This window comes from Hypanus sabinus, chromosome 16 (genome assembly GCF_030144855.1).
Source record: "Hypanus sabinus isolate sHypSab1 chromosome 16, sHypSab1.hap1, whole genome shotgun sequence".
NCBI lineage: Eukaryota > Metazoa > Chordata > Chondrichthyes > Myliobatiformes > Dasyatidae > Hypanus > Hypanus sabinus.
In genome coordinates, this window is record NC_082721.1 from 25,178,037 (window position 1) to 25,205,673 (window position 27,637).

Sequence of the window (27,637 nt, forward strand, 5' to 3'; positions counted from 1 at the left end):
GCGAGCTCGAGCTCAAACCCTTGAGGCTTTGAGGCGAAGAAACTTTGAGAGGAAATGTGAGCCAATAACCGACTCCATTTCACCAGTTGTTTGCTGATTAAAGTGACGAGGAAGACTGAGACATCAAGGTGGATGGGAAGGCGAGCGACGTTTCAGTGCCTACTCTGCTGTCAGAGAAGGAGCTTGTGTGGACTATTGCTGTGCCCCAAGGGTAGGTCTGTGCACTCGAGCCATGTTGCTCTCTTTCCATGATGTTAGAGGATGTTACTGAAGTTCTGCGTTTATGGATTTTGACTATGGACTTTATCAGTCTTATGGTTTTTAAATTCTGTGTTGTCACCTATTCTTTCTCAATGTCTGTTGGGGGGGGAGGTTTGGGGGTTGTCATTCTTATTGTGTTTTTGTGCTGGGGAGGGGATTTTGGGGGGCGATGTTGCATTTCGTGTAGAGGAGGGGGTTTGTGGCCGATGCTCTTGCTGCAATGTTGTGCAGGGGTTGGGGGCATTTGGGGGTTTGATGATCGCGTTGCCGTTATGTTCTTTGTGCGGGGTTAGGTTTGCTGTTTCTCTTTGAATTGACTTCCATGGTTTTCTTTGTTTTGTGGCTACCTGGAGAGGAAGAATCTCAGAGTTGAAAACTGCATACATACTTTGATAATAAAAGAACCTTCCAACCTTTGAGCCTTTGAAGACCATTTAACTCTAACCATCATACAGCTTGAGATAGAAACTAAACTGCATTAGAAACAGTGAGCAGCAGGGCTCGACATGACATATCTTTTCCGGTCATGCAGTGCTGTAATAAATATGAGAAAATAACAAGGCACTATTTATGTAAAGAGTAATTGCTGAATATGTCTACACATCACAAACAAATTTTCAGTATGTTTACTTTGAGTCTGGTCTGGGCCAAGCAGTGGAGTTTTTCCTTTTTGATGACTCAAGGGTGTGATGGAAAATTTACATTCCCACCAAGCAGCAGGAAGGAAAAGCCTGCGCTGCAATTTCCTGTTGGAGTTAGTACCCAAGATTGTCCCGTGTATGCACTTCTGCTAATTCCAGCCTGTTGTTCACGACTAAAACATTTTAATGTCGAGTCTCACCCAAACACTTTTTTGCCCCAAAATGGGATTTTCAGCAAATTTCTGGAATTTTAACTCAATTCATACTCAGTAGCGGTTCAAATTTCTAAGCATTAGCTGCTTGACACTCAACCTTACAACTGAAGGAACAGCACACGCAACACACTTGAGGAACTCAGCAAGTCGGGCTGCATCCATGGAGAGGAAGAAACTGCCAACATTTCAGGCTGATGAAGGGTCTTGGCCTGAAACGTCAGCTGTTGATTCCTTTCCACAGATGTGGGCCCAACTTGCTGATTTCTAGTAACCGCAGAATCTCTTGTTTCTCCAGCTGGAGAATGGGTTATTGTGACCATTATGTCTGCAGCAGGACATTTGAGTAAGCACAAGGGTTTCCCTCCTAAGCTCCTGGTTAATATTTGCCCCACAACCATTCAAGGCAGATTACAATTATCTGGCTGTGTTTATGCTTGACGTAAGACTCTTTTATTGATTTTTTTAGGAGATGGCAGTGGTGGCAAATTCAGCATTTATTGTCCATCCAAATAGTCCTTGAGAAGAAAGATAAAAGAAACTGCAAATGTTGGAATCCAGACAAAAAAGCAGAGTTCTGCAGGTCGAGCAACGTCAAAGCCGACAAAGGATGTAGTCAATGTGTTGAGTCAGGTCCTGCGTCAGTGGTCTCGGTCCTAATGCAGGGTCCTGACCCGAAATTTTCAGTATGTTTACTTTGAGTCTGGTCTGGGCCAAGCAGTGGAGTTTTTCCTTTTTGATGACTCAAGGGTGTGATGGAAAATTTACATTCCCACCAAGCAGCAGGAAGGAAAAGCCTGCGCTGCAATTTCCTGTTGGAGTTAGTACCCAAGATTGTCCCGTGTCCCGAAATCTCTTTTTGCCTCTGAATGCGCTGCTTGACCCGCCAAGTTCTTCTGGCGCTCCGTGTGTTGTCTTCCTCGAGAAGGAGTTGGTGATCCTCCCTCTTGCGCTGCACAAGTCCTTTGGATGAGGGAGCTCTGGACTTCAGCCCCGGCAATGACGGAAGAACAGTGGCACGGCACGGAGAGGGAATCTGCAAGGCCTGGACTTCCTCTGCACCTGCCGCTTTGTCCTCATCGGTAGTGGCAGGTTTTGGGAGGAGCGAGTTACAACACAGTGAAAGTTTTAGCCTCTGGATTTCGCAACACAGCGTACCCTGGTAACTGGCCGCAGCAGGGGAGTTCCTGGACTGACAAACAGGCAGTAGCAAGGGAGTTGCCAGGCTGATAAAGGGTCAGTGACTGGGTCAGGTCAGAGGAAGCAGCTTGATTGACAGAGGGGCAAGGTCAAGGGGGAAGCTGGCCTGATGGAGGGAGAATATCAGGGAAGCAATGGAAGGGCCGTGCTGGGAGCTTGAACCAACTCCTGATTAATCAGCCTACTTATTTAACACCTGCTGGAAAATGAAGATTTTACTGGAGTGAGTATACACAAAAATCTATTTTATTGTTGTTAAACCTTTAAGGGTGCTTCAGGAAGACAACACTGTTTGCATGGGACTCTTCCCACAGGAAACCACTTCAGCAACAGTGGAAGGAAGAATATTAAGTCTGTTATTACTAGCAGTGGTATACACCCCATGGTACACGCCAACAAGTGGACATGTTGACTCTGAATCACTTGGCAATACCAACAAATGTCCGTTGTAAGAACTGTCGGAATGTCTGGCACAGAACTCTGGCCTGGACCTGGTGTGATCATTTTGAATTGAATTGAATTGAATTTCAGTTTATTGTCATTTAGAAACCACAACTGCAATGCAGTTAAAAAATGAGACAACGTTCCTCCAGAATGATGTCACAAAAAGCACATGACAAAACAGACTACACCAGAAAATCCACATAACGTTTGGCAATCCCCAAATCGAGAGTCCGGAGAGGCTGCTGCGTATTAATATCGCGCTACCGTCTTAGCGCGCTCCCTAGAAAGGAGCTTCAAAACCACCAGACAAAACAAGACTACCCAGACACACCAAGTCAGGAGACCAACTCTACCACCCAACAAACCAAAAACTAAAGCTACAAGACCTACACAAAACCACGTAGTTACAACATTGCAAACAATACCATAATTAATAAAAAACAGACCATGGTCACATTAAAATAGTCCAAAGATGTTAAAAGATTATAAGTTCAAAAGAAACCAACACTCAGTTTCCACCAGTCTTCAGGGTCCCGATAGACTCGTCATCCCACGCAGACGGCAGAAGGGAACACCCCCGCTATGGACTTACACGGCACCACTGGACCTAGCCTCGCAGACACAGCACACAGCGAAAACCGCCCTGACCACAGCGGACTCCGAGTCCGTCGAACCTCCGAGCCTCCGACCATCCCATCCGGCACAGCCTCTCTGAGCACTATCCTCTGCCGAGTGCACTACGACGCTCCCGCCACCGGCCACCGGCAACGTGACCCCGAGGACTGGGGGCCTGTTCCAGAATTCCTCCCAGAATCTCAGCCCAGCCTGGAAACACAGCATTCACCCAACAGAGCAATCTTTACAGGGCCATGGCAGTAAGTCATGGTGTAGTTCTCAGTGGCGACACAGTAATGTAGCAGTTAGCGTGACACTTTATAGCACCAGCAGTGAAATTATGGTTCGATTCCTGCCGCTGTCTGTAAGGAGTTCGGATGTTCTCCCTGTGACTGCACAGGTTTCCTCTATGTGCTCCAGTTTCCTCCCACAGTCCAAAGATGTATAGTTTAGGATTAGTAGATTGTGGGCATGCTATTCTGGTGCCAGAAGCATTAGCAACAGTCCAGGCTGCCCCCAACTGTGGCCATCGATGTAAACACCAAATTCAACTGCATGCTTCGATGTTTTGAAATACATGTGACAAATAAAGTTAATCTTCCTTTCTTCTCCTTAAAGGAATTCACCTACTAGAAATGAAGAACTGAACATCAGCGGTCTTCGAACAGGGCAGATGCAACTCCAGAGCTCAATGTTCTTCAGATCCAAGGCAACTCTCAAAATATTAAGTTGCAAAATAAAAGCAGATACTATTGGAGATAGTATATCGATGTGGACTAACTGGTAGGAAAAGATTGATGCAGTTAAGGGGGTCATTTTTAGCTGTAATCGGTGGAGGACCACAGAAAGCAATGTAGGGACAGTACACTGCACCCCCCAGGTTCAAGAACAGTCACTACCCCACAAGCATCGGGCTCTTGAACAAAGGGGACGGCTACACCCACTTGCCCATCCGGTGAGATGTTCCCATTCTCTCATTATTTATTCCTTTTTATTTCCACTTGCAGCTTGCACAGTTTGTTGTCTTCTGCACTCTGATTGATCTTTCATTGACCTTGTTATCGTTCAGAGGAAAAAGTTTCAAAGTAAACTAAAATGATCAGTGTGCATACGTGTCACCCCATACGACCCTGAGATTCTTATTCCTGTGGGCAAATCTACGGAACGGTAACTGTGAACGGGATCTGTGAAAGAGCGAGAACATAGAAGACAGCAAACTGTGCAAATGCAAATATAGATAAATAGCACTAAATAACGAGAGCATGAAATAACAAAATAAAGAGTCCTTAAAGTGAGATTGTGGAAATGTCTCAGTAGATGAGTGTAATTATCCTCTTTTGTCCAAGAGCCTGATGGTTGTGGGGTAATAACTGTTCTTGAACCTGGTGGTGCGAGTTCCTGAGGGACTTGTACCTTTTGTGAGAATAGTTACTATTCTATAGATTGGTTGAACATGCCCGCAGGAGAATGAATCTCAGGGCGGTTTATGGTAACACATATGTACTCTGATAATAAAATTTACTTTAACTTTTAAACTTCGAACTGTTTACAGTATATATTGATGGGAAGCTGGCACATATTAGCAGCATTTGCAGAAAACACCAAAGGAGCTGGGAAGACAAGTTTCAAGGAGGTTACAAACACTTTACAGAGGTATTTGTACATCTAGTGAATGGGAAAGAAATATTGACAAATGTATCATAAGGTGTGAAGATATAAAGTTGTTCACTTTGATGGAAGAATAAAAGAACAGAGTATTATTTAAAATTAAGAAAACAGTAGGAAGTGGCTGCTGTAGGGGATCGGGGGCTCTCCTGCAAGTGAATTCACAGAAAACCAGCGCACAGACCGAGTACTACAGCTGTTAGGGTATGTTTTTGGGATGCTCACTATTACTGCAAGAGGGTTAAAGTATAATATATACAAAAATTTTATTGCAAATGTACCAAGCAGCGCATTTGAAAGTGCTGGCAATTAGATGTGGTTTAGAAAAAGATTATCAGGTTGATCTGGGTGTGGTGAGATTGTCCTGTGACTAAAGGTTAACAGATTGTGAGGCTCCTCAGTAGAATTCAGAAGAATGACAGATGGTTTTACTGAAACTTTAATCTTTGGAAGATTAGTCAAGATAAACATCTTCTTTGAGATGTGATGCACCATCAATAACTCACTCTGAGACGTAAAGGCGAGATATCGGGTTTTATTGACTGGAAGAAGGAACAAGCAGTGAGTGACCACCATATTACATCCTGGAGACAGAGAGGCCGGGCTCAGGCCTCAATCACCTTTATACAGGGGTCTGTGGGAGGAGCCACAGGGGCAGTCAGCAGGGGGCGCGTCCAGACGGTATATGTAGTTCACCACACGATGTTTCCTCTCAAGGGACCGTGAGAACCAAAGGGCATAAACTTATACTAAGCACAAACAAAACTTAAAAAAGGATGTGGCACATAATGTTTTGGTAAACTTGCATGTAGTGAAGTCCCTGGGATTGGACAGGACTATCTCACGCTGCTGTGGCAGGCAAGAGAAAGAGATCTGAAATTGCTAAATCTTCACTGGACACGGGTGAAGTGCCAGAAGGTCAGAGGACCGAAAATAGTGTCCCTATTTTGAAGAAGGGCTACAGGAAAAAATGTCTGGTAATGATAGACCCGTGATCTTAACATCCAGTGGTCTGAGAAGATCTGAAGGAGAGTATTAATGTTCACTGGAAAGGCAGGGGCAGCTAACATGACTTTCTCAAGGCTGAATCCTGTCTCACCAAATTGATTGAATTCTTTGAGCAGTAGATGTGACTTACATGACCTTTAATAAAGCTTTTGACAGGGTCCTGTTTGGGAAAATGATTTTAAAAATTTAGTAGGGTGCATAATCAAGCTATATAAACTTATGAGGAATATAGTCAGCAGAAACATTGTATCAGAGGAAGATAAAACTGGAGAACATAGCAGGAAGAGATTCAGGGGGATCTGAAAGGGGTCCTTCTTCACTCAGAGAGTGGGTGAGTACCCAAAACACATTACTGAAGAGCATAGAACATAGAAATCTACAGCACAATACAGGCCCTTCGGCCCACAATGTTGTGCTGACCGTGTAACCTACTCTAGAAACTTCCTAGAGTTTCTCTAGTGCATAGCCGGCTTTTTTTTTAAGCTCCATGTACCTATCTAAGAGGCTCTGAAAAAACCCTGTCGTATCCACTTCCACCACCGCTGCTGGCAGTACATTCCACGCACCCGCCACTCTCTGCGTGATAAAATTACCCCTGACATTCCCCTCGATACCCATTTCCAAGCACCTTAAAACTACGACCCTCATGTTGGTTTTGGTTCTGGAGAAAAGCCTCTGACTATCCACACAATCAATGCCTCTTGTCATCTTATACACCTCTATCAAGTCACCTCTCATCCTCTGTCACTCCAAGGAGAAAAGGCCAAATACAATCAACCTATTCCCATAAGGTACGCCCTCCAATCCAGGCAACATTCTGGTAAATCTCCCCTGCACTCTCTTTATAGTATCCACATCCTTCCTGTAGCGAGAACTGAACACAGTACTCCAAGTGGGGTCTGACCAAGGTCTTATATCACTGAAACATTACCTCATGGCTCATGAACTCAATAGTTGAAATTGGGTCACTGACAGCATTTAAGAAGTGTCTGAATGAATTACTTAGGCATAGTGAACTCTGAACCAAGTGCTGGGCTATAGGGTTAGTAGGGAAGGGTGCCCACTGGACAGTACAGAAGAGGGGCTGAATGGCTAGTTTCCATGCTCAATGATTTAATGATTCTATAAGAGGTTCTCTATTGAACTCTGGGATGAGGAAAGAACTCTTCTTTCAGTGGGGTTTGGAACTCACTTGCCAAAGAGCCATGGGGATAGATTCCTGAGGCTGAGACAGATTTCTAATTGTACGTGTAATGCCCTGGTTCATATTTTTACTGTCATGCTGTAGGTACTTCATTTAGCAGCTCTGTAAGAGCAGTCTCTTTGGGTTACTGTTGAAGATAAGGGATGATGAGGAATGTGTGCTATCCAATTTGGGTGGTGGAATTAGGGGGAGATTTTCTTGGTGAAGGACACTAAGGTTGGTCTTGGGGTTTTTTTCTGGTTCAGCTGGAGATGAAGAGAGAAGATGCTGGGAAGATACTGGTCGTAGGTTATGATCCGGTGGGAGATCTGTTCGTTCGAGATGGGTTGCGAGTGATATTCGGAAGGTGGTACGGGCTTTCACGCTGACCGAGGGCCCAGTGCGTGAGTGACAGAGAAGCTCAAGATGAGCTCCAACTTGTGCACATTTGACTGTTTAATTAGAATGGGCCCTTTTCTTTTAGTTTTTGTTTTACTAAAGTTGTTAGTAACTTAGTTAAGTTTAGATTCATAAAGAACGGGAAGGTACAGATGTGCGGGCTATCGGACTCTGAACAGGCATACAGTCCCCGACCAGTATACAGTCCAGGACTCACTGGCCTGCTTGAATTGTGTGAAGTGTGCTGGACTTGAGGAGTGGGTATTACCAGATCCCCATGAGTGATGCTGACAAAGAGGAGATGAAATTCATATGTCCACTGGGATTCTTCCAGTTTGAAAGGATGCCCCAGGACATGTCGGGAGCCCCTGCGACTTTCCATCGCGTCATGGAGAAAATGGTGGGGGATATGAACTTGCTTGAGGTATTGGTGTATCTGGATGACCTCATAGTGTTTCGGTCCGCCTTGGAAGAACATGAAGCGAGGCTGCTGAATGTGCTGGGCCCCCTGAAAGCTGGAGGGTTCAAACTTTGTCTGTCAACTATGTTGGGCGCATCATCTCATAGAATGGAGTAACTATGGATTCGTCTAAGACGGAGGCAGTGACCAGCTGTCCGAAGACCCAGACTGTGAGCACTTACGCTCGTTCCTTGGATTTAGTGGGTACTATTGGAGGTTCATGAAGGGCTGCGTGAAAGTGAGTCACCCTTTAAACCAGCTTCTGTGTGGATACCTTCCTCTGGGGAAGAAAAGGAGGAAGACAAAAGGAGAGGAGGGAAAGGATTATCTAAGCCCTTCGGAGCCTTTTGGAACAAGATGAGATGTGAAATGTGAAGAGGCCTTTCAGTCGCTGAAGGAGCTGCTGACCCAAGTGCCTGTGCTGGCTTTCGCAGACCCCCAGTTGTCGTGTGTATTGCATACGGATGCCAGCTGAGGGGGCTTAGGGGTGTCCTGCATCAGGATCAGGGCACAGGGTTGAGACCCCTTGCGTTTGTCAGCTAGAATCTGTCACCCTCTGAGCAAAACTACGGCACACACAGGTTGGACTTCCTGGCAATGAAATGGGCTGTGGTGGATAAGCTGAGTGACTACCTACAGGTGTTCCCCCCCTTTACAAAGGTAGAGCATTCCTATGGAACCTTCCTTAAGCTGACATGGCGTAAAGCGAAGAACCATTAATTTATATGAGAAAATTTTTTGTAAAAGTGAAAATCCTCTTTGTAAAGTGAAAACAGGTTACTAATGTAGGTCTTTTGTAAAAGCAAAGTGGCGTAAAGCGAATATTCACAAAGCGGGGGACACCTGTATATGGTGCCAAGTTCCAGGTGAGGACGGACAACAACCCATTAACTTATATCCTGACCTTGGCCATCGGTGGTTGGCGGTGTTGTCTGCCTGTGATTTCAGCCTGAAGAACTGGCTGGGGAGTCGGAACATTGATGCTGATGCTTTGTCCTGATGGGCGAATGAAGGACTTGACAGGGATGGAGAGTAGAGAGTATTCCTGCCCTTGGAGCACCAGTTTTCCATCACGGGGAAGGCAAGGGCAGAATCGAGCGATAGATCATTTGGGAGCTACTGTTTGGGCCATTCCACAAGCTTACTTCAACCTGACTGCTTTGCCAGAATTGAGCCCTGGGGCAGTGGCAGCTGCTCAGCGAGATGACCCGTGTATTGGTACTGTTTGGTCAGCGACGGTGAAAGGGGCACGGCCCAAGCAGACAAGATGAAACACTCTGCGGTGTCTCTACTACTGAGAGAATGGCCTAGATTAGAGTCGAGAAACCAAATCCTATACCGGATCACATCACCTCCAGACCAGCTTCAGTGTTGCCAGCTGGTCCTACCAGAGAAGTATCAGAAGATTGTGTTGAAGTCACTTCATGATGGTTCTGGACATTTGGGGGTTGACAAGACCTATGGATTGCTCAGAGATCGGTTCCACTGGCCCCGAATGAAGCCAGAGGTCAAAGAATACTGCAAGTCGTGTATTCGATACATACAGAGGAAGACACTGCGTACGAGGGCAGCTCCCTTGCCCCACTTGCAGAGTGCGGGGCCCCTTGACCTGGTGTATGGATTTCCTGTCAATAGAGCCAGATGCCAGCAGCATGGCGAATGTCTTAGTCATCACAGATCACAACACCAGATTTGTACAAGCTTTCCCTACCATGGATGAGAGAGTGTCCATGGTGGCCAAAATGTTATGGGAGAAGTATTTCATTTATGATGGCCTTCCCAGGCGGATTCATAATGATCAGGGACAGGATCTCGAGAGTAGGCTCATACATGATTTACTGAGCATGCTTGGAATCGAGAAGTCGAGGACTATGCCTTATCACCTGCCCAAGAGATTCAATCGGTCCTTGTTGGACAAGCTCAGAACCCTGGAGTTCAGCATAAAGAACAATTGGAGTCAACACATTGGACATCTGGTCCACTGCTACAAATGTACACAGAATGAAGCTACCAGGTACTTGCCATATTATCCGATGTTTGGGTACGAGGCGAGGTTGCTGTCGACCTCTGCTTTAGGACTGGCGAGGAAGATCTACCTGTGAAAAATGTGTCTGATATGAGAAGGGAGCTGAAAAGGGCTTATGAAGTAGCTGAGGTCATGGCTACCAAGCAGAATCAAGGAAATAAGAGGAGGTATGATCAAAAGGTGAGGTTCTCCCAACTCGTGCCGGAAGACCAAGTCCTCATAAGGAATTTGGGGCTACCTGGGAAGCATAAGTTGGCTGACCGCTGGGCGGCTACGCTCTATGTGGTGGAGAGTCAGATGCCAAATGTCTCAGTTTTCTGGGTGAAACCAGAGGATGGGAATGGGCTTGCCAAGATTCTCCATCAGAACCAGCTTCTGCCTCTGGGACAAGAGGTGCGTGTTGACCCAGAGGCCAACCTGGACCCTACACCTTGTAAGAGGACTCTGCGGCAATGTGGAGAGACTTAAGGGTCAGCCGCAGGAAAAATTAGGCCAATCCAAAAGAAAGAGATTATTCATTTTATTCAAATAGACATAAAACATACTCAAGGATAGATTTTTTCCTATTATCAACGAATACTCAAGATAGAGTGAAAAATGTGGAATATAAAGCAAGAATATTGTTTGATCATTCTCCTCTAATAATGACAATGATAATGATAGATAAAGAGGAATCAATTTATAGATGGAGATTTAATTCAATTCTACTAAAACGTCAAGATTTTTGTGATTTTATGAAAAAGCAGATTCAGTTCTTTTTAGATACAAATTTACATTCAGTTGATGATAAATTTATATTGTGGGAAGCAATGAAGGAATATTTGAGAGGTCAGATAATAAGTTATACTTCTAAAATTAAGAAGGAATATATGATAGAAATAGATCAATTGGAAAAAGAGATTATAAAATTAGAAAAAGAATCTCAAAGAAATATGACAGAAGAAAAACGACGGCAACTTATTAATAAGAAGTTAAAATATAATACACTCCAGACATATCGAACAGAAAAAGCAATTATGAGAACTAAACAGAGATATTATGAACTAGGTGAAAGATCACATAAGGTCCTTGCATGGCAGTTAAAAACAGACCAGACTTCTAAAACAATAAATGCAATTCGAACAAAAGTGAATAGAATTACTTATAAGCCTCTAGAAATTAATGAGGCTTTTAAGAATTTTTATTCTGAGTTGTATAAATCAGAATCAAAAAATGATGACGTCAAGATAGAAATACGGAAGAACAGAAGGGATTAGGTATGCCTTTTACATTGAAGGAGGTTGAAGAAGCTCTGGGATCACTTCAAAGTAATAAATCTCCAGGAGAAGATGGTTTTCCACCTGAATTTTGTAAAAAGTTTAAAGATTTATTAATTCCTCCTTTTATGGAGTTAATACATCAAGCGGAAAGAACGCATAGACTTCCAGAATCTTTTTCAACGGCTATTTTAATAGTATTAAAAAAACCAGCATCATATAGACCTATTTCTTTATTAAACACTGATTATAAAATAATAGCAAAAATCTTATCTAATAGATTATCTAAATGCTTACCAAAATTAGTGCATATGGATCAAACAGGATTTATCAAAAATAGACAATCGGCAGATAATGTAACCCGGTTATTTAGTATAATCCATTTAATGCAAAAGAGGGAGGAAACGAGTGTGGCAGTTGCTTTAGATGCAGAAAAAGCATTTGATGGATTGGAATGGGATTTTTTATTTAAGGTATTGGAAAAATATGGATTAGGAACATCATTTATAAAATGGATTAAAACCTTAAATACTAATCCCAAAGCTAAAGTAGTGACAAATGGTCAAATTTCAACATCATTTCAGTTAACAAGATCAACTAGGCAAGGTTGTCCATTATCACCTGCTTGTTTGTGTTGGCAATAGAGCCATTAGCTGAGTTAATTAGAATGGACCCAGATATTAAGGGTTTCAGAGTTAATCAGGAAGAATACAAGATTAACTTATTTGCTGATGATGTTCTACTTTATTTAACAGATCCATTACATTCATTATGCAAATTATCTTATAGATTAGAAGAATATGGGAAAATATCAGGTTATAAAATAAATTGGGATAAAAGTGAAATTTTACCTCTTACTAATGGAGACTATAGTCAATGTCGATTAATAACTCAATTTAGATGGCTGGCAATTGGTATAAAATATTTAGGTATAAGAGTTGATAATGACATAAAAACTTATATAAATTAAATTATTCACCACTTTTGAAAAAAATTCAGGAAGATCTTGATAAATGGATGGCATTACCAATAACATTAGTAGGTAGAGTAAATACTATAAAAATGAATATATTCCCTAGACTACAATATTTATTTCAATCGTTACTAATACAATTACCCCAGAAGTTTTTTCAAGAGTTAAACAAATATGTGAGGAAGTTTCTCTGGAAAGGTAAGATGTCAAGAATATTGTTGGAAAAATTGACATGGAAATTTGATCTAGGAGGGTTACAACTTCCAAATTTTAAGAATTATTATAAAGCAAATCAACTTAGATTTATTGCATCTTTTTTCAAGAAAGATAAACCGGCATGGATTATAATAGAACTAGATAAAATAGGAGAAAACGTACCAGAAGATTTTATATATAAATGGGAATCTAAATGGATATGGGAAAAGAAAGAATCTCCTATATTAAAACATTTGATTGACTTATGGAATAAGATAAATGTTGATGATGAGACAAAAAATCTTTATTAGCAAAGAGATCTTTAATTCAAAATAGACTTATTCCTTTTACAATGGACAATCAACTTTTATGTAATTGGTTTCAAAAAGGGATTAGATATATAGGAGATTGTTTTGAAGGACGTATATTAATGTAATTTGATCAATTAAAGAATAAATATAAAGTATCAAATAACACTTTATTTTGTTACTTTCAACGAAGGGCTTATTTAAGAGAAAAATTAGGTCAAACAATGTTATTGCCAAAATCTAATGAAATTGAAATTTTAATTCAAAAAGGAAATATTAAAAAAATTATATCTTGTATGTATAATTTGATTCAAAAATAGGCAATTAAACAAGGAGTCCAGAAGTTAAGACAAAAATGGGAAAGTGATTTGAATATTAAAACTGAAGAAACAAATTGGTCAAGACTATGTCTTGATAGTATGACAAATACAATAAATGTTCGGTTAAGATTAGTGCAGTATAATTTTCTACATCAATTATATATTACACCACAAAAAATAAATAAATTAAATCCAAATTTATCTGATCAGTGTTTCCGATGTAACCAAGAAACTGGTACTTTTTTACATTCTACATGGTCTTGTTCTAAAATTCAACCTTTTTGGACAAATTTAAGACTTTTACTGGAACAAATTACAGGAACACAACTTCCTCATAATCCAATATTACTCTTACTAGGTGATATTGAAGGGATAAAACTGAAACTCAAACTAAATAAATATCAGAAAGAATTCATAAAAATTGCACTGGCAGTAGCCAAAAAGGCTATTGCAGTTACTTGGAAATCGGATACATATTTAAGTATAGACTCTTGGAAGAAAGAAATTTATGGCTGTATTCCATTAGAAAAAATTACTTATAATTTAAGAGATAAATATGAAACATTTCTGAAGATTTGGTGCCCTTATTTACAAAAGACAGGATTAAATATATAGGTGCTCCGAAGATGAAACAATTGGTTACTTGGGGAAAGAAAGAAATATATATACTGAAGTTATTACGAACTCCATGGAGCATGTGGAGATCTACCAACAACCAGGCACTCTTTCTTTCTTTTTCTTTTTTTTCTATAGGGAAGTTAGGGGGGAGGGGTTAAGGGGAGGGGGGAAGGGTTATATACATTTTTTTTCCATACTTTACTCTGTAATTACTTAAAAACGCAATAAAAAAAAATTTCAAAAAAAAAAGAAGACATAGATGATGGGATAAGGAGGTCTCAAAGAGTCAGAAGCCCCTCGGATAGACTGGCCTACGTAGCACCGAGGGAACAGAGTGTTATAACTATCCCCCCCCCCCCCAGTGGGATATGTCACCACCATTTACAAATAGATTGGAGGTTCTGAAATCACAAAATTCCATTGAAAACGGTGTTACTAATGATGGGACAACAAACCATCTACAAGTCACGAGGACATGACTATTTTGGTGGGGGGAGAGTGTACTGCCCTGGTTCATATTTTTACTGTCATGCTGTAGGTATTTAATTTAGCAGCTCTGTAAGAGCAGTCTGTTCTGCTGTCAGCCTGTTGGGTTATTGTTGAAGATAAGGGATGATGAGGAATGTGTGCCATCCAATTAGGATGGTAGAAATAGGGGGAGGTTTTCTTGGCGGAGGGACAGGCTGGTCTTGGAGTTTTTGTTTTTGGTTTGGCAGGAGATGAAGAGAGAAGATGCTGGGGAGAACCGGTCATAGGATACGACCCAGTGAGAGACCCGTTTGTTCGAGGTGGATTGCGAGTGACGTTTGGAAGGTGGTGTGGGCTTTCACGCTGACAGGGGGCCTAGTGCGTGAGTGAGAGTGAAGTTCAAGATGAGCTTCAACGTGTGCACATTCGACTGTTTAATTAAAATGGGCCTCTTGCCTTTTGTTTTTCTTTACTAACCCTTTAGTTAAGATTCATAAATGCAATTCCACTAATCACATGCAGTGTACTGTCTGTTATTTTGTGGCACTAATTTGTAACAGGGTAGCAAATTACCCAGCATCCACATGGACCGGGGGTTAGGATGGGAAAGTCATCTCAGCTTCACCAGTTTGGCAGGACCAGAGGGTGTTTTCCTTAGACTTACGCACCCAAGGAAATCGGTGGGGGGGGGGGGGCTTCATAAGGGATTCATGCATCATAGGGAAAGGGCAGGCAGGTGGATTTGAGGAATATCAGACCACCTCTAGATGAAGGGGTTGATTGGTTTGCCTATATGCTTATGTCTTACGGTCTTATAGTCTTATGGCCCAAAATCCAGTCCATATAACCATGTACTTCAGAGAGTTCAACAAGTTATATCAATCAGGCGCCATTTGTTCTGGCGCAGTCTCACTGTGTTCTTATCCTTCTTCCAAGAAAAAAAGACATGGATAGAAATTCCACTGTGTACACACACACACAGGGATAAAACAAACAAGATTCTCTGGCTTATCCGTGCCTCAAATAATTGTGTGTGCTTCTACCGGGCCCTCAACACTCCAGAGGAAAAAAATGCAAGTTAGTCCATCCTCTCCCTGTAGCTAGTACTTTCTAATCCTTATCCTGGTGAACCTCCTCTGCTCTCTTTCCAAAACCCCTACAACTTCCCTGCAAGGTAGAGCCCTGAACTGCTCACCATACTCCAAATGGGACCCGTTCCGGTTTTACACAGCTACAGCATTACCACCCAACCTTCATAATCAACGCGTTGCTGATGAAGGCAAACGTGCAGTGCCCCCTCTTTGTCACCCTGTTTCCTTGTGTTGCCAACTTCAGGGAGCTCCTAAGAGCCCTGCCACTAACTGTGCACAGTTAGTGGCAGTATCTGGGCGTGGTAAAACAAGGCAACTGGACTTGCTGTGCTGCCTAGGAGATGCTTCGCTATTCATCCGAGAGGTTTCCTCAGTCAGATCCATGGTGGGTGGTTTTCTAGCTTAAACTCTGTGAGCTGTTTAATGGTATAGCAATCACACGAGGGTCCGTATATTGGCCAGACAAAACAACCACTACACAAACGGATGGCCCAACCTCAGGGCTAACAAGATTCAGCTGTATATCTACACCTAAAGGACGAGGGACAGTGCTTTGATAACAATTTGCACGTTTTGGACAAGGTGGACAGGTGGTTTGAAAGAGGAGATGAAGAAGCCATCTTTGTCAAACTGGAAAACCCATCCCTGAATGGAAGGGGGGGGGTACGACACCTCCTACCAGCTACTTACAATTCATTCCTCATGCCTCTACCCAGCGTCTCCACAACCGTTCATACCTCCAATTGTGCAAAGACCCTCTCATTACCTGTATGACTCTTAACAGCCCTCATGTGATTGCTATACCTTTTTCAAACAACCTCACAGAGTTTATTAGCGAGAAAACTACTCACTATGGATCAGAATAGAAGAAGCCTCTCAGATGAGTGGTGAAACGTCTTTAGGTAACACAGCAGGTCCAGTTGCCTTGATTTACTGCTGCTTGATGTACAATGACCTGAGAACCTTCATAGACAGTTAGTGCCAATGATGATCATGTGAGGAATAATTAGAAGCTGTAGTGCTGTGGTCAGTCGGTGTGAGTGCCACTAAGTGCCAGCATTAAATGGCATTAATACTGATCTAAATCTTGGAACTTCTGACTCAAAATGTCTGTGGGAGCACATTCACCACAATGGGTCAAGAAGAGAGCTCAACCCCATCTGCATGAGAACAGCTAAGGAATGACTTTTAATGCTGACCTAAAAATGATATTTACATCCCCAAAATTAATTAAGAGAAACAGGTACAACATGCTCTTCTGTCACATTGTGCACTTCAAAACCTGGGCACCGTCCAGCCACACTGAATCCTCCAGACACATAGCACTGATTAGACACACAACAGCGTTCAGACATAAGGCACCCTCAGACACACATCACCCTGTCCAGACACACCACTCTGTCCAGACCCAGCACTCTGTCCAGACACACCACCCTGTCTGGACCCACCACTGTTCAGACACACATCACCCTGTCCAGACACACCATTCTGTCCAGACCCAGCACTCTGTCCAGACACACCACCCTGTCTGGACCCACCACTGTCCAGACACACATCACCCTGTCCAGACCCACCACTCTGTCCAGACCCAGCACTCTGTCCGGACACACCACCCTGTCTGGACACATACCACCCTGTCCAGACCCACCACTGTCCAGACCCAGCACTCTGTCCGGACACACCACCCTGTCCAGACCCACCACTGTCCAGACCCAGCACTCTGTCCGGACACACCACCCTGTCTGGACACATACCACCCTGTCCAGACCCACCACTGTCCAGACCCAGCACTCTGTCCGGACACACCACCCTGTCCAGACCCACCACTGTCCAGACACACTGCACTGTCCAGAAATAAACATAAGGAATTCTGCCGATGTTGGAAATCCAGAGTAATGCACAAAAAATACAGGGGTTAGGATGTTATGTAGCAGTTGTATAAAATGCTGGTGAGTTCTAATTTGGAGTATTGTGAGCAGTTTTGGTCATCTTCCTACAGGAAAGATGTCAATAAGATTGAAAGAATACAGAGAAAGCTTACTAGGATGTTGTCGGGGCTGAAGGACCTGAATTATAAGGAAAGATTGAATAGGTTAGAACTTTATTCCCTAGAATGTAGAAGATTGGGGGGTGATTTAGAGAAGTATAGAAAATTATGAGGAATATAGATATGGTAAATGCAAGCAGGCTTTTTTCCATGGAGGTTGTGTGAGACTACACCTAGAGGTCATGGGTTAAGAGTGGAAGGTGAAATGTTTAAGGGGAACACAAGGGGAGACTTCTTCACTCAGAGGGAGGTGAGGGTGTGGAACGAGCCAGTGGTGGATGTGATTTCGATTTCAACATTTAAGAGAAGTTTGGATAGGAAATGGAAGGGAGGAATATGGAGGGCTGGTCGATGGGAGTAGGAAGTTTAAATGGTTCAGCATGGACTAGATGACCCGAAGGGCCTGTTTCTCTGTTGTCATTTTCTATAACACTGTGAAACTGTCCCGATACACAACACTGACCTGGCATACTATGTCCTCCGCACATCACACTGTCCAGGCACACTGCATCCTCTCGACGTACCTTCTGTCTTTTCCTGCTTTGACCCAATCAGTTTTGTATGCTCCCAAAGACATACCATCCTTTTCCCTTCTTTGCTCATTATATGGAGCATCCAAAGGTGTTCTCTGGTTGGGTCCTTGCCTCGCATTTTTTTAGTAGAACCTTTTTCATGTTTATACAGGAATAGTTCTGCACAAAAAGGGAGAGAAGGAAAAAACACTTACCGTCATAGTCCATGGACCTGCTAACTTCTTGTCTGCTCCAAAAGACGCAAAGCATTGATAGAAGGATCCTCAGCAGCAAGCTGCAATTCATTTTGCAGCAGCTCAGTACTGTTTCTGAGTTAAATTTGTGTTGCAACCCCAGGCAGAATGACTTCAGACTGAACAAGGAATAAATGACTTTCAGTTAGATGATTGGACAAGGGTAATATGTTTCACAGTGGCGATTACATCTACAGCCTGTGTAAACAGCAGAGGTCATTGAGATGACGTTTATCATGCAAGACCTGATTCCTGTACAGTTTTTAAGTGACACCACTGATGGGGAACAACTGTAAGTAAGCTAAAAAAAAATACCGTGCTGTAGCAAAGGACAGAATTTAACTCATTCTTTCCTTTTTATTTCCCTCTCTATTCCTTTCATTACATCGCTGCTCTAGCGAGAGAGTCAAGAATCCATTCATTCCTTTTGGCAAGTGCTATGTTTTACGTCATCAGCTTACACTTGACCAAAACTCTCACCAATATCTGCAGGACAATTAATATAGATACTCTTTGGAGTTCCATTTTCACCACTTATTCTCCACAAGGAGGAGGCATTTTTAAAATTTGAATTCAGTATCTGCATTAAAAAAAACCTAAAGGCAACCCTTGGGAATAGTTGAAATAAAAACAGGATTTCAAGCCTTTTAAGTTTGTTATTACTTTCATATGAACTAGAACATTCTTTTGCCTTTACCGCACCCAATCCTGCCTTGAGAACCCTGCTTATATTTTTCTGTCATTATCTTTGCAGGCAATGAGTTTCAGATCTTGTAAAAATATTTCCCCTCCTGTCCTCCTTATATCTTATGATATTAACACTAAATGTCCCTAATCCAAGTTACTTATTTCATTCATTTTACAATTAGATCTTGCTGTTAATTCAATTAAGCAATACCTTGATCCTCGAAGACAATGAAACAAGTATTCCTTCTCCAACTGTAAGAAAACACTACCCTCTTGTTTGGTCCTACCACAAGAACATCTTATCTCTTTGTGCACATTTCCTTCACTAAGGCCTTCATGCATATTGTTTCTTAGAAATGATCGCTTGAATGTCATGCATTGAAGTTAAAAATAATGCTCCCTTTGACTGGAGCCCATCTCCAAGATGGCACTGTGATGAGTTCATTGGAATGCTTTGCACTTAAGTTCCATTCCAATGATTTGAGCGCAAAGTCTGGATGAGCTTCCCAAAGCAGTATGGAAAGCTTGTTACACTGCTGGAGATGTGCCTAGAGATATTGTACTAAACCCACAATATAGACATACCACCTAACATTGTAAGTCAGTCCTTGAGCTGAGTAGGACTGAAGTTCAGAGGCAGAGCACAATGGGACAGGTCATGGGGTGGTAGGTTTGCACCACACAGAATCACACCCTATGACTACAGCACATCGATCATGTCATTCAAGTACCTCTTGGTTCTTGATTAGTCAGGGCATCAAAGATTACAGGGAAAAGGCAGGAGAATGGGGTTGAGAAAGGTGATAAATCAGCCATGATGGACTGGCAGAGCAGACTTGATGGGCTGAATGACCCAATTCTGCTCCTATGTTTTGGTGGCCTTACGGTCTTACCTATTTTTACTAATCTCATTTACCAGCGTTTGGTGCAAGGCCCATTATCTTTTGGTGATTCAAGTGCTCTTTTAATTGCTTCTTAAATGTTGTGAGAGTACCTGACCTCGCCACCTGCTAAGGAAGTGCATTCCAAATTGTAGCTACCCTCTGAGTGGGGAAAAAAATCCCCTCGGCTCCTCTAAATCTCTTCGTCTTCTTCTTATGTTCTCTGACCTCTGCCATGGGGGTAAGTTTCTTGCTATCTATCCTATCTATGCCCCTCATAATTTTGTACATCTCTAGCTTTGGCCTCCTTGGCTGCCTCTCCAGTGCAGTTATGTCATAGACCAGGATGAATTTCTAGGTTGCAGTCCTTCTAATGCAAGGTTAAACAGAGACCAAATCTCCTCTCTCTCAGGGGGATGGAAAGCATCCTCTTTCCTTACCTGAACAAGAGCAGATGAGGTTTATCTGATGGCCTGAGCATTTATCTATCCAATAATAGATACATAGGCCTAGAGAGTGTGGAGTGCTGTCGGCAGGGCTCCGGGTAAGGGTTGTAAAGCAGGCTGGGGAGAGGGTGGCAGTCAGGGTCTAAGTCTGAGCCTAAGGTGGAGAGAAGGCGGCTTGCACAAGAGGCCAATCAAGCCTTGAGATCGATGGTGAGGTTGGGGGAAGGCTGAGAGCTTGGGGTGTTTATATAAAGGCAGATCATGCCTTGTGGAGGGTGGAAACCATTGGAGATCTGCAATTCCATTAGTATCCATGCAGAACTGCAGAGGACAAGTCACTGGTTGTATTTAAGGCAGAAATTGGTAAATTCCTGATAGGTTCTTGAGGAGGGTTAAAGGTTATGTGGAAAAGGCGGAAGAATGGGGTTGAGAATAAAAGAAATTAGCCATGATTGGAGGGCGGAGCAGACTTGCAGGGTAGAATGGCCTCATTCTGCTCCTATGTCTTGTGGGATTTGGAGGGCTCAGTGCATTTGGAGTCATGGCCAGGGATAGGGGTGGATTGAGGTGTGACCAGTCAGGGAGGTCAGGCTTTCGTAGAATTGGCTATTGAGGAGTTCAGAGGTTCTGGGAATGTGGCTATTGGGACAATAAGCGAAGTAGATCTGTTGCTGTGGGATGGGAGGTTGATGGTTTGTGGGGATCGGGGTTGGCAACAAAGGGGAGTTTGAGTCAGGAGAGCAAAACGTTAATTACAACTAGAGCAACACACAATCTGCTGGAGGAACTCAGTGGTTTAAGCAGCATTGCTGAGAGGGAAAGGGAATAGTCGACATTTCAACCAACAAGTCCTTCTGCCTCACAGATGTTGCTCAAGTCATTGGGATCCTCTAGCAGGATGTTTCCAGCATCTACAGTCTCCTAAGTCTCCACAATTAAAACTCAGAGGGTGCTGAATAAAAGGGCTGCTAGGATAATTTGGACAAACTTTCCTGGCAGTATTTCGAAAGCAGCAGGATTAAATACTTGTTCATGTCAGTACTTCCACTCAAAGAGTATTAAGCTCTTTCGCCCTATCTCTAAGCAGGACCTGAAAAAGGATCTTGACCTGAAACATCAACTGTTTATTCAGCTCCACAGATGCTGCCTGACTAGCTGAGCTTTTGCGTCTGTGGATAATTTTTGTTCTTGATTAAATAATCTGAGCAGAAGAACTCACTTTAAACATAACTAGTGAAACCAGTATCCTACCCTCAATGAAGTGCAACAAAACTATAGAGAAATTATGTTAACTCCGATTAAACATTAGAACAGGTTAGAAGTGAATTTGAGAGCTATTTATTAATATTACAGTACAATAGCTTTTACATAAAGTGACAAAGCTTATACTAACAATGCAAATTTTAGCAAAATTCATTTTATGAAACCATAATATAATGCAATGAGAAAAATCAGAGTGACTAGTTGGAGAAAATATTTTGCATCCTGTGTTATTGAAAGAACACCTGGTTCTGAAATGCATTAAATGATTGAAATTCTTTTGGCTTTTGTTTGCTCAGTTTGAGATACAGTATATGTGTTCAGTGTTTTATACTATGTAGAGCATGCAATTTATTGCAAATGGGGATTCTGCGAAATAAGGATCGAAGTGATCTTGTGGTGCATAAATGGGAATCTCCTCCTCATCATTTGAGGTCTCTGGTATTGTGATACACCAAGTTCTAACTCTCTATCCACATTCCTTCAGTTGCACTTTCTAGTTATCTTCTCTTCCCTCTTTCTCTCCCCCTTTTCTCCTTCCCTTCGCCCTCTCTCCCCCTCTCTTCCCCACTCTCTCTCTCCCCCTCTCCCTCCCTTCCCCCTTCTCTCTCCCCCTCGCTAATGCTTCCCCCCTCTCCCACCTCTGTCACCCTCATTCTTCCCCCTCTCCCCACTCTCTCTTTCCCACTCTCTCCTCCTCTCTCTCTTCCTCTCATTGTCTCTCTCATTCTCACTCTCTCCCTTTCTCTTCCTCTCACTCTCTCTCATTCCCACACTCCCTCACTCTCACTTTCACTCTCTCTCACTCTCTTTCTCTCCACTCTCCCTTTCTTCACGTTCTCCTGCAGAATCTCTTTGCTCAATATAAAACAAAATTTATCTGTGCCAGTTGTTCCATGTTTGATCTCTACCAGGTTCCCATTGGGCATTTGCTCCAAATGAGTATTAAACAGGAAACAGTTGGACTCTCTTTAGGTTATTGCGACAGAGGAGGGTTCTCTGCTTTGCTAAGAAGTGTATTTTGTTTTACTGTTCTGTGTCACAAAGCGGTAAGTTTCCTCATGAGAATGCACGCACAGTAATGGCCAGTAATAGAGATTTAGCCAAAGGTTGGTGAGAGCATTACAGTTAGCAGCTTGGCCTTTGGTGACACTGACAGTGACTCACATATTTGACTTATGTGAAATGTATTTTGGCATCACTGCAGACATTAAAGTGCCTCTACCTGTAGATGTGGGGCTTGGCTCAGCGCTGGACTCCTTTCAAAAGCGAAGGACTAGGCAAAGTATGGAAACTCAGCCCCAGATGAGGAGATCAGAAATAAATGCAGAAAGTATTTAAAAAGTTTACATGAAAGCATATATCAGACTCACATTAGTGATTCGACTGTCCTTCAATAATATGACAAATAAACAAAGGTCTGAAAAATAAGTTTATAAAGTTAAAACTAGATAAATTCACTGCATGAGTGAGTGCTGGAACAATACAAAACCACAGCTACTGACATCTATTTTTAGCTTATCAACAGAACTAAATTCCATCCCTTTGCTCTCTCCATTTTCCCATAATAACATCAAACTAATCCCTAAATCCTGCTCTTCCTAAATATAGATATATTTATATTCAGCATGCTCTTCTCATTTTTGTGTCATTCTAAGAATTAATCAGAAGACTTCACACACTCCCTAAGTCCTGTACCATACCCAAACTAATCCCACGCTGTGCTCTCTGTCCACAACCCTGTAACATTCCTCAAATTAATTCTAAAACTGACAATCTTTCCAAAGCACAGTACCTATTTCGACCTAATCCCATTTTGCTGCATCTGTCCACGCCGTCTCGTATTTTTCACTGCTTCAAGTATTTATCTCATTTATCTTTCATAGACGGAATGGCTTCTGCTTCCATCCCCCCCCCCCCCCCGGTGACAAAACATCGGAGTTTATAAAAATGCCTGTGAAACTCTCTTTGCATTCCTATGATTATTTAAAACCACTGACATAAAACCAGAGAAGCACTTTTTTCCAGGACTTCCCAATCAAATGTTGAAAGTCTGAAATAAAATCATAAAAGGTTATGAGTACTCATCGTCCATGATGAATCTAATTCAATGATTTAGTTCAATGATCTTCCTATTATGTTGTGTCTTTCATAAAACACCATTGCTGGAATGGGTGAAGGGAGGAGCAGGGGGAGGGGGCGATGCTTTGCTACTGCTTGTGTGTAGGAGGGGGGGGGATGGAGGCTTTGGGTTTCTAACTTTTTTTGTCATTTATTCTTTGCGGTTCTTTTCTGTTTTGTGGATGTCTGTGAAGAGTGAGAATTTCAGGTTGTACACTATACATTCTCTGATGTTCAATAAAACCATTGAACCTGGGATGTTTAATGCTTTCCCCTGCAACCTGCTAGAACATTCCTGGGGATGTAGGCATATTGCTACCACTTTACAAAACTTCTATCCTTTATATAATCAATTACCAGCTAATAAATACCTGCTGTAATTCTAAAAATTCTTAAATGCATGCTTGACAATTTCTGCATCTGTGGAAGTAATTCCATCTTCCCAGATATTTGACCTAGATTCTAAGCGTCTCCCTGCTTTTATGACCTATCAGCAAGAAAACACAATTTGTGCAGAATCTCAAACTGTGACCCAGGCATCATTTTATACAAGTGCCTTCTTTATACTTTCAATCAATGTCTCTGCTATTAGAAATCAAAACCCTACTTATCTTTTCATTACTTAATTTCACTTCTGGAATTCTCTGTTGCAACCATTAATTTCTCTTGATCCAAGACTTCCTGAGTTTTTCAAAGTAGAAGACACACATTTAGATGCTATACTTTTTGATGTTGAGGTGCTGTCTGTGTGAAGGAAAGTTTTTATGGAATCCTCACTTTTCTTCTCCTTACTAAAAGACATAAGGCTCCTCACATTGTCACGGAAGTCGTCGGACATATAGTAATACAGGAAAGGGTCAACACAGCTGTTGAATGTGCTTAATACCAGGCAGATCACATAATATAAATACAGGTGATTGTTCTCTGCAAGGCCAAACTGTGAGAAGTGGATGAGCAAGATAGTATTACTGGGCGTGAAGCAAAACACATATATAATCAGCACGAGTATTATGGTCCTTATTGCTTTGGCATACTTATCATTTTTCATCATCAGCGTTTTGATTACAGTTACATAGCAAAACACAGTTATAAGACAGGGAATGAGAAAACCCAACACAACCAAGCATAGAAAATAATAGAAAAAATAACCCTGTTGTGTGGTCCTTGGTAAAACATCGTGGCAGGTTGTGATGTTTAATTCCTGGAATGAGTACACCTGCCTCTGGAGGAGAAAGGGTAACACAGAGAGTGCTACAAGAGTCCAAATCATCGAGCAGACAACCACAGCGGACCTATTGTCTCTGAAGCGTCTGGAGTAGAATGGGTGGACCAGAGCAAAGTATCGGTCGACGCTGATGAAGGTGAGGAGCAGGATGGAGCAGTACATGTTCCCGTAGAAGAAGGCCGTCATCGTCCGGCACAGGGCTTCGCCGAAGATCCAGTTGTTGCCCTGGAAGTGATAGTGGATCTTGAACGGGAGCACCAGAATCAGGAGAAGGTCGGCTGTCGCCAGGTTCATCAGGAAGATGGTGGAAGGCACTCGTTGCACCTTGGTGATGAGATTGATCATAGCCAACCCATTGGCAGGCAGACCAAAGGCAACGATGATGATATAAAGAGCAGGAATCACTGCTGTCGTAATAGCTGTGGTTAGGAAATGTTTGGCTGATTTGTCTAAGATAGTTTTATTGGCGTCAGAATAATTTTGTGTGGACTCTTGATCAAAGTGTATACTTCTTCCGATGAATAGATAACCGGAGCCTTCTAAACAAACAAGGGACAGAGATGCTTAGAATAATAATAATAAGTTATAGCATTTTAAAAAATCACATTCTGCAGATGCAGGAAATCCAGAGCAACACACACAAAATGCTGGAAGAACTCAGCAGGTCAAGCAGCATCTGTGTGAAAAGGAATTAAAAGTCGAAGTTTTGGGCCAAGACCCTTCATCAATTCTCTCCAAAGCTTCTTCCTGGCCTGCTGAGTTCCTCCAGCAATTTTGTGTTTAGCATTTCAAATTGATATTTTTCCCTCTGTTTCAGATGCCTTTACATTTTTCAGCGCGTATAGTGTCGTGCTGGTTATTTTATTGCTTCCTAGTTTGGAAAAGGAGAAGGATAGAGGGCTAGAAAACGAGGAGTAAAAGCAAGTGTTTGTAAAGTGGCAGAATGTGGATAGCTGGTTGCCCTGGGAGCTCGAGCCATGGAGACTTACAGGATGACAAATGGCACGTCCTGCTTCTGCTGAGTGCACACTCTGTATGAATGAGTAGATCTTATGGACAGACGGACGGAGTCCGCTTGCTTATGATGCCAATGAGGAAGAAGGTTGAAGATTCTTGAGGATTTGCAGAACTGTGAAGCTTGACCATGTGATGTGGAGTAGACTGACAATGGCCTTTGTTGGCAGACAGACACCGATTCTGTTTGTACCAGGCGGGCCGTGGCAAGCTGTCATTTTCCACCTCATCGATCAAAGATGTGTAAAGGATGATAAAGGTAATGAGAAAGACAATTTGCATCTATATTTTTCTGTTGAACAGCTAAAGATAAAACCAAGATAAAGGGACTGGGGTGGTGCAAGGCAATGTGGAGATGCACAGAAAACAGAAGTTGCACGGATATGGTGCAGCGTTACCATCTGCTTATTTACTCAGTAAAGTGATGCCTCTCTGATTTCATTTCCACATTGATCTACTTTGCAGGGTGAATTGGGAGGTCATAGTACAACAGGGACCACTTTAATTCACCACTTGTTTTCCACAGTCCCTGCCTTTGCTGAGATGCAGGAGTGATGACACCTTTTTAACAAGCCTCCCCTTAGTTCTCAGCTCCAATTCCTTCACCTCCCACATAACTGAAATCCATTTCCCTGGGATGACTCTGGCATATTTCTTCTGCAACCCCTCTTGGTGCTCACTTCCTTCCAAAAATAAGATCATTAAGAAAGCATCCGGATGCTTCCCTTAGAAGCAGAGGCATTGACTCAAAGATCAGGGAGGGCAATACCAATGTGGGTTAAATGCCGGATAAAGCTCCCTCTGTTCTGCCTCACCAAACATGCCTAGGGCAGAAGCAGCACAGGTTAGATACAGACTGACCCTCCCTTTACACTGTCCCAAAAAACTTTACATGCTCAGCACTGCTTCAGTCTAGGATAATGGTCACTCAAAGATGTCCCATTAAGGACATCCAAGGCAAGGAAAACAGGGCTTACCTAATGAGTAAAGCTCCCTTTACACTGGCCTATCAAACGGGGAGGGGGGGGGGACATGGGCTGGATACAGAGTGAAGCTGCCTCCACAATGTCCCATCAAACACTCCAGGGGAGAAACAGAACAGGTTAGATACAGGGTGAAGCTCCCTCTACACTCTAAACGTCAAGCATGGTCATGGGGTCATAGAATAATAGAAAGATACAGCAAGGAAACAGAGCTCTCAGCCCACCAAACGTACAGTATATCAGCCATCTATCACTCCTTTTACACTAATCCAATATTAACCCTTCTCTTTTGATCTCCTGGAGGAAATACAGAATAGCTCAGGAAGAACATAGCTTTAGGGTAAATGCAGCTCTGTGTAGTTTGATGTTATTTTGCAGTTTGTGAGGAGCTTTGAAGTAATTTGAGTAAGAGAACACAGGCCAACATAAAAAGACAATGAGTCATCCCCAAGAGTTTAAAGTCTAAGTCTATTCCACCTGCTTCAAAGCATTAGAGTGTAGTCTTACCTTCCTGTGAGAAGCAGAACGCTGCACTGAGGAGGAAGGTAGCTGAGACATTGAGTGTGAAGGAGGGTTTGTCCCAAACCATTGGTGCAGGTTCAAACAGCTTCCCCTCAGAGAAACAGCTTGACTCTAGACTGACTGACGTGAGGGTCTTTACTGATGCCTTCTCCCGTTTATTGTGGGAGGTTACGATGAAACTGCCGGAATCCACTCGTTCATGACATCCATGCTGCGTCTTATCAAACAACTCGCAGAAACACTCAGAAACCACAGGACTCCCTTACTGATCAGCAATGTGCAGAAGCGGGAACTCTGCCCACACAGCTCCTGATTCTTCCAGATGACTTCCAGCACACTGAG

The 27,637-nt window shown here is 42.6% G+C and overlaps 2 protein-coding genes across 5 annotated transcripts in view; both read right to left on the bottom strand.

Moving 5' to 3' along the window:
* LOC132406106 (proteinase-activated receptor 3-like) overlaps nt 1-18,270 on the bottom strand; it is a 32,921-nt gene extending 14,651 nt beyond the window's left edge. For all 4 annotated transcript variants that reach the window (XM_059991331.1, XM_059991330.1, XM_059991333.1 and 1 more), the window contains exon 1: nt 18,118-18,270. In XM_059991331.1, coding sequence (XP_059847314.1) covers nt 18,118-18,208 — 91 coding nt within the window. In that variant the 5' untranslated portion in view covers nt 18,209-18,270. The remainder of the gene's footprint in view (nt 1-18,117) is intronic.
* A 3,848-nt stretch (nt 18,271-22,118) lies between these two features.
* On the bottom strand, nt 22,119-27,560 carry LOC132405800 (proteinase-activated receptor 3-like). The gene is made up of 2 exons (XM_059990799.1): nt 27,281-27,560; nt 22,119-25,315 (listed from the first exon to the last, which is right to left on the bottom strand). Exons 1-2 carry the CDS (start codon nt 27,360-27,362, stop codon nt 24,180-24,182), a joined length of 1,218 nt encoding a protein of 405 aa, XP_059846782.1. The 5' UTR covers nt 27,363-27,560; the 3' UTR covers nt 22,119-24,179.
* Between the last annotated feature and the right edge of the window lie 77 nt (nt 27,561-27,637).

Coding starts and splice junctions, on each gene's coding strand:
- LOC132405800 (XM_059990799.1), bottom strand. CDS start 27,362: ATGGTTTGGGACAAACCCTCCTTCACACTCAATGTCTCAGCTACCTTC. Junction 25,316..27,280: donor GTTCTGCTTCTCACAGGAAG/GTAAGACTACAC, acceptor TTGTTTGTTTAG/AAGGCTCCGGTTATCTATTC.